Source organism: Notothenia rossii (assembly GCF_949606895.1).
Source record: "Notothenia rossii genome assembly, chromosome: 4".
NCBI classification, from domain to species: Eukaryota; Metazoa; Chordata; class Actinopteri; order Perciformes; family Nototheniidae; genus Notothenia; species Notothenia rossii.
Window position 1 is genome coordinate 31,903,673 of NC_136902.1, and position 8,122 is coordinate 31,911,794.

An 8,122-nucleotide genomic window follows, 5' to 3' on the forward strand; every position below is an offset into this window, starting at 1 on the left:
GCAGAATTGAGTTCAGCCTTTTGGCCCGGCCCTCCACAATATTTTTTGTTTCTCATGTGGCCCCATGGAAAAAATAATTGCCTACCCCTGGTCTAGCTTCAGCAGCTACATTACCTACGGGTGCGTTCATTAATATTAACTGTGCGTCCGGAGTGACTGTGGCACAGATTTGACCGCTGGTGAACAGCTGTTAGAACGGGCCGTTCAGGTGTTCAGAGCAGAGCTCCCTGTCGGAGCGGCAGAGCGTGATGTGAACTGAAAAGTTTTTCTGTGGCAATATTATTTAAGGAATCGTTGAGCTAGCTAGCTAGCATACATTGTCACTATCTGCTAACGTTAGCTTTAGCCTTCTATTTCTAATAGTTCTTTTTCATAGGCTATAAATAGAGGTGGTATAAGTATATATATTGTACTTGAGTAAAAGTAGAAGCACAAAGTAATAGTACCAGAGTGTAGGAATGCTCTGTTACAGTAAAAGTCCTGCATTCAAGATGTTCCTCAAGTAAAAGTAGAAAAGTATTATCATCAAAATATAGTTAAAGTAGTCATTGTGCCGATTGGTCCATTTCAGAATAACATGATATGTTTTATAATGATTGATGATGAAAGTGTTCTCAAAGCTGGTAAAAGTGCAGCTAGTTTGAATGACTTTGTATACTGCAGGGTAGCTTGTGGATTTGCTCCAGGTGGAACTAAAGTCTGATTTAACACTTGATTATATTTAACTTAATTAATCCACATCTGTAAAGTAACTAAAGGTATTAAATACATGTAGGGGAGTAGAAGTACACCATGTACCTCTGAACTGTAGTGGAGTAGAAGAAAAAAGTAGCAAAACATTGAAATACTTAAATAAAGTACAAGTATCTCAAAATTGTGCCCAAGTATAGTACTTGTTGAGTTTATGAACTTAGTTACTTTACACCATGTGGCTATAAAAATAGAAAGACTAAGCCTTGCACAGAGGCATGAAAATACATTTTCAAAATGCTCAACAGTGCTGCCAAAATTATAAACTGGCTGCTACACAATTAAAATAAATGCTTTTATATATTTCTATTAGATGTGACTCTTTGGCGTTTCTGTTATTATTAACACTGCTGCTTTAGTTGTTCTGACTGCTAAAATCCTCTGTTATTCCTAATTTTAAAGCCGATATTCCGTGGGGTGGGGGAGCCGGGGGCTCGGATCCTTGTCACCTTTTCATACAGATGAGTTTGCACCCAAAGCCTCAGTCACTTTAATTCATGTAATAAAAACATCTCAGGTCAGTAACACTCAAAGCTAAATGTGCAATACCATGTTCAGCTATGTTACTATTTAAACATTTTCTAAATCCATAAAAGCATTTAAATTAATATTGGGAGTCATGTCGTTACTTTGTTGAGAATGTGGACATGTAATAAGCGGGATAATTTGCAGCGACTTGTTCCTTATGGGGAAAATAACACCCGTCATCCAGATCGTCATCCTGATCTGCCGACGAGGCTCCATTAAAATATAAATATTTTTAGTGAATTACTGAGTTTAGGCACGTTAATAACGTTTTAATGAAGTTGAATTACATTACATTACATTGCATTTAGCTGATGCTTTTATCCAAAGCGACTTACAATAAGTGCATTCGACCAGGATACAACCTTGAAGAAAACAGAATCATATAAGTACATCAGGTTTCATAGAGCCAAACATTTCAAGTGCTACTCAACTGGCTTTAGATAAGCCAGTCCTTTATTAGTATATAAGTGCTTTGTTAGTAATTAAATCGCTCAAAGTGGAGTCTAAAGAGAAGATCGTCGTCGCCGGAAGATGTGTAAGCTTTCTGCTGTCCTGATTTCAATGGGGAGCTCATTCCACCATTTTGGAGCCAGGATAGCAAACCCACGTGTTTTTGCTGACGGGAACTTGGGTCCCCCGAGCAGTGCGGGTGCAGCGAGCTGTTTGGCTGACGCAGAGCGGAGTGCACGTGAATACAGTATATTCATATGTGTCAGTGATTTCATGTCAATTCGGCGAACATAAACATAAATGATCGTGGTGAAGATGATGATTAAATTAGGATTACAAATCGAGAGCCGGGCTGCATTTACTCCCGTTTGTTTTTTTCGACAAACATTATTTTGTTAAATAACAACATGGTGATGTTTTGTAAATGATTACATGTCTCTTATTTAGCACAGAGTATGATATCCGTGACATATGGATCTTAACAAAGTTCCGCTGTACATCCAGCATACTGTATCTCACTTTATTTCACATGAGCTCCAGTGTGGAACCCCACTGCACCCCCTGGTGGATCAATGATCCATTGCAGCTGGCTTCATTATAATTACATTTATCTATCAAGGGGGCGGTCTCAAGTCAAGCTGGAGGTTTTCCCTTGAGCGAGGGCAGATCACGTACCAATCACGGCCCTCGCGTTTCAAACTGTCTGAAATGAATCGCTACATCTGTAAAAATAAAATAAATAAAGCGTTTAAAGACAGGTTTAGTAGCTTTTCTCACAACACGGGAGAAAGGACCGGCATACGGTATAACTAAGCAATCAGTGTAACAGGACAGACATCGCAGCGCAGATGTGTGTTGGGAGTAGGAGAAGTCTAGTCGGAGAGAGGCCGAGGAACTGCACGGCTGCAGTTAAATATCCTCTCTTCTTCAGGTGGACCAATCAGCAGGTTGAAGGTAGCTAATCAGCTTAACGGGCACCACCTGTTGCTCACACACACACACACACACACACACACACACACACACACTCATAGACACAGGAGGGAAAATGTCCACACACATGACCTAACGACCCAGGGTCGTAACACAATAAAAACATTTCTTTCAACACATTGGCATAAATAGGCTTCCATACTTCAGCCTTGTGTAGCCAGCACTCCCGATGTTTCCACCAAGGCCGCATCATTGAGCATTGCATTGGCAAAAGGTTCCTTTGCACACAAGTACACAGTCTCAAGGACAGAAGCGTGTTCAACGTTGAAGCCGATGACACAGCTGTGATTCCTTTTTTTTTTTCTCACACCTTATATAACGCACCCTTACAAGCCTCACCCACATGCTGCTTTTCTATGCACACTTGCACATTACTGTGAGGTTTTGACTCCAGGTATTTTCATGGAAGCAATAAAGCAGCTACACACACTCAGTCCTTTTTCACTCACACATGCAGGGCAGGAAGCAATGCTCTCTGTCCGCAATGGGGAAATAAACATTCTCCACTGCTGTATAGAGTGTGTTTTCACTTATAAATCAACAAAAAAGCACAATTCATGTTTGCAGCACTAACGGTGTGTTTGTGTTCTTTTTCATGTTAGCGGGTCACACTCTGGATCTGTTGGAGCCGCTGGTGAAGTTCCAGGTTGGTCTAAAGAAACTCAACCTGCACGAGGAGGAACACGTGCTGCTCATGGCCATCTGCCTGCTCTCCCCAGGTACTGCTTGTGTGTTCCAGTGTTTTCTTTTAAAGAGAGAGTGTTACTAGATTGACTAATAACAACACCATGTCAGTAGAGTACAAACAGTGTAGGTCTTCAATACTGAAAAAACATGAAGGTACAACACAATGTTAGAAAGGAATGACGCATATCTATGCTGTTTGTGCTTCATTGGGCTTTTCAGCTGAAAACAGTGAATTAACGTAACAATTGAACGAGGCCATGGAGAAGGAAAGCCGCTTCAAGAATAAATGACGCACACTAGCTATTGGAAACTCAACATTTTCCACAAGCTTGAACACTTTTTTTCCGCCAAGGATGGCCTTGTTTTATACATATGCTCATCCCCTTAGAGAAAGGAAACAAGGGCAGTGATCCACATTTTTCATTGATGTTTTTGATGAAGTTTAAAATAAGTGGTAGAAAAGGATTGTTGTTATTTTGTTAGATAAACGTCCTACATGGCTGCTGCTAGGCGAACCATTAATACATGTGAGTGAATCCATTTGTGTGAACATTTTGTTTTGAGAAAGTTCAAATGCCAACAAATTTGGATTGATGCTGACTTCTCATAAGATAACATGTGAATGTGGATTTTGCAAATTATCACATCTATCATTTTTCAAATAATTTCGATTTCACGAGACGAAAACAATCCTGCGCAGCCACCACTGTAATGCAGTTCTGCAAGTAGTATGAAACTAATGATATATATATTAGGAATGTAGAATATTAGTTTGATCACTACAGTCTAAATCAACACAACAATCTGACGATCTCTCTCCTCTTGCTTTCCTCCTTTCCTCTTGGACCTCCCTCACAATTTTCCTCCACTGCCCCCTCTTCATCCCCTGACGGGTAGATCGCCCTGGAGTCCAGGACCACGGTCGCATCGAGCAGCTGCAGGACCACCTGTCGGAGGCGCTGCAGGCCTACATCCAGGTGAACCACCCGGGCGGACGCCTCCTCTACGCCAAGATGATCCAGAAGCTGGCCGACCTGCGCAGCCTCAACGAGGAGCACTCCAAGCAGTACCGCTCCCTCTCCTTCCAGCCCGAGCACAGCATGCAGCTCACCCCGCTGGTGCTGGAAGTGTTCGGCAGCGAGGTGTCATAGCAGTGGAGGAAGCCCGCTCACACACACACACACACTCACCACACATCACAGGAAGATATACCGACCCCTGCCGCCTTCTTTTCCCCGACGGAACCCCAGCTCTGATAGACACAAGGAAGAAGGATGGATAATCCCGTAGGTAGATGCTCACCTTCACCTCCTCCTCATCGTCACCTGACCTCGAGCGGCAAGGCTCCGGATTTACAGATTTAAGACACCTGGATATGCTCTGCATTTTTGCAGCACCTTGGATAACCAGATTATATTTTAACCTCTGGTACACAGTACCACATTAAAGGTCAGGCAGATATCCTGACTCTGGAGTAGATCGACATCCTGATCCTCTCCGAAATTCGCAAACTCAAATGAAATATCGCCTTTTTCTGCTCACCTCCTTTACTTCCAGACATCACTGCTAGATTCCTGCCATTTTCTTTTTGTTTTGACAGCGTGACGGATGTGACGTTTACATCCCCTTATAACCTTCATCCTCATAACAAGTGCGAGGAATACATTCACAGATTTACATCTATTAACCACGCTGGCACTTCTTAGGTACAAATTATACGCAAGCAATGTTCCTACACCTAGATCGCTATGTTGATTTATCAACAGCAAAGATATCCAAATATATTAAACATCAACACAGCCAGCTAGCTTACGATAATATAGTGGAAAAACTTTAAAAGATGCTTGGTTAAGACAGGCTGTGTTTCTGTGTATGTGCAGCTGGAGAAAAGAAAGGAAGTTACAGTAGGAATGTTTCAGATTGGTAACGGTGACAAGAGAAGTGGGATTTGGAGTCACGGAGGTGTGGTAGCTGGAGGGAGGGATATGCTACGGTTGGAATTCCCTGTTCACAAGACAAAGGGAATTTCACAAAACAAGAATGTATGTATAATGCTATATAAATATAAATGATACGTATAAGCTGATATATATGAATATATAAATATATATATATATACATATATATATATATATATATATATATATATAAATATATATATTTAAGAGAGCATTCATGGTTGCTTCCGTGGAAGCAAATAGTGTTGTATAATGTAGAGGATCTGAAGGCCCCTCCTCAGTTCTGTGTGTGTCGTCACATATAAGAAAGCGCTGAGAAGTGTGTGAGGAGTCCTTTTATATTTTTGTGATGTGTGTACAGTATATGAGAATCCTGATGGACCACACGGGGGTGCGTGCAGGCTTTAACCCGAGAGTGCATCCACTTTGTAGACTGACATAAACAAACATTGTGGATAGAGATTATCCCCCCCAAAAAAATGTACTCGGCTGGTTAGATTGCTGCTAAAACAGTTAGGGCCAGGTAGTTGGAAAGAAACCGACTTACCGGCTGTTGCCTCAGGGAAAAGTTTGTCTGATGATTTTGTGTACTTGGTGTTAATGGTGTGTGTGGCGTTAGCTTACAATCATAAGGCAGAGATCGTTTTCTAAGCTCTAGGCATCACTGTGACTTCTAATCGAACTACATAACAGTATAAGTAAGCTAAACATTTATTGAAATAACAATTACTACAACATTTGTACTCCTTATCTGTTCATGAAAAACTTAAGACGGTTTGTACAATCCATTAGAGATCACTGTTAAAGCTGGTCTTCTCATTAAATGGCCACATAAAAATAAAAACAAACAGTGATTTATATAAGCCTTAAGGTAATTGTATTCAGGGAAAGTAAAGATGAAGGAAGCATTGTAACATACAGCTGAACAGAGACCTTTTATAACGAAACACGTAATCAAGTGCCACACTTCTTTTTTTTTTTTTGGGTCACATTTCGATCAATTTCAACACCAGCCACAGAAGCGAGGTTTAGGATGTTAAAACATCACTACATATCATTTCTCTCGACACAGTGCATGCTCACCCTCTCTCGCAGGCCTGCATCGCCCCCTTGTAGACAAACTCTGTAAATACCACTTGCTAAATCTGTACATAGTTAGAGATTAATGTAGACAAAATACTAAGAGAACTCAACTGTCGATGGCAAGATGCTCTGGAGATGCAGCACTATATGCAATTAGGAGATGGATTCTTTTGTTGTATTCAACTAGAGTGGACAGAGGTGGAGATCCTGGTCATGTGACTGAGCTGGTCGGAGCATTTGAAAAAAGACTGCTGGACACGGGTTGGACCAGAAAGCTGATATGTTTTTTAATCTTTACAGTATCACTTTCTATGATACCTATCTATACCTTAAATGCATTATAATCTGCTTATGGCACTGTCTCATTATTATTGGCCTTGTAAAAATTGTTAAAGCTTTAAAAAAATATCAATTTAAGAACATATAATGATATATATATATATATATATATATATATATATATATATATATATATATATATATAGTCATATAGTCATATAATGACTTATAAGTTAAAGTATCATACAACCTTTTAATCAATTGTCATTTATCTTTATTCCCAGAGTTGTAATACTTTATACTTTTTTTATATTATGCATTATAGTCACTTTTATAATGCACAATATGTTACTTTAAGTGTGTTCTTGCATACATATATTGATATATACTTTAAACACTTAGAGTAATTCATATAAAAATTATAATGCATAATAGCAGAGATAATAATGCATAACGCAAAAAAGTTTTACAACTATAGGTGTGACAAATATAAAGTATCATGATGCTTGGCCTTATAAGTCATCATACACATGTTTTATTTAGTATGATTGAATATTTTTGAGGTCTTTAACTATAGTGCTATAAAAAGTATATAACATATTTGAATGATGTCATAACGCATGGCCTCATAGAAAGTGTTACGCTCATAATTTTCAGCCAAGTTAAAACTGTTTTATATAAAACAAAGATACAGATGGTGTGTCACAGATCGACCTTTACCAATGTAATCCCTAAAATAATAATATTACTAATAATAATTAGGGGTGCACCATTTGGAGAAAAAAGTACTTGCGATTACTTTGACTAATATTTTAATTGCAATATGATTCACGGTATTGGAGGGATTGATCATTTTTGCAAAATAATTGTCTTATATATATTTTAAGAAGAAGCTTTGTGTCATTTTAAGAGAGGATCCGAAACAAACAAACATGTGTTATTATCTCCTATTGTGCATCTTTCAATTTGAATATTGCACAAGTGCAAGTTCCGTCTTTGATACAATTCAAACGAATTGTGCAGTTCTTATAATAATGAATAGTAATAATAGATGTCCAGCATTGGTCCAACCCTGTCCTGATTAGGGTTGCAAAGGGGCGGAACATTTCCGGTAAATTTCCGGAAAGTTTCCATGGGAAGTTAAGCTGGGGAATTTTGGAAATATTCGATGCAAAATTAAACAAAAAACATGACATTTCAACAGATTTTTTTATTTTTTTAAAGTAGAACAGAAGAAGTTTTTTTAAAAAAATTAACAATTATTTGTTTCATTGAAAAATGAAAACAGGAATGTTGAGTTAAATATTAATTAATATTATTAAATTAAATATAAAATGGACCCCCCATCCAAAAATCCCCACAAAGTCCCATTCAAAATGTTAAATGAAAAGAGC

The 8,122-nt window shown here is 38.8% G+C and overlaps 1 protein-coding gene across 2 annotated transcripts in view; it reads left to right on the forward strand.

Moving 5' to 3' along the window:
- Positions 1-6,797, forward strand: part of LOC307036666 (vitamin D3 receptor A) — a 116,077-nt gene extending 109,280 nt beyond the window's left edge. For both annotated transcript variants that reach the window (XM_079677190.1, XM_079677191.1), the window contains 2 exons: positions 3,324-3,440; positions 4,306-6,797. In XM_079677190.1, the coding sequence (XP_079533316.1) occupies positions 3,324-3,440; positions 4,306-4,559 (371 nt within the window). In that variant the 3' untranslated portion in view covers positions 4,560-6,797. The remainder of the gene's footprint in view (positions 1-3,323; positions 3,441-4,305) is intronic.
- The last annotated feature ends 1,325 nt before the right edge of the window (positions 6,798-8,122 follow it).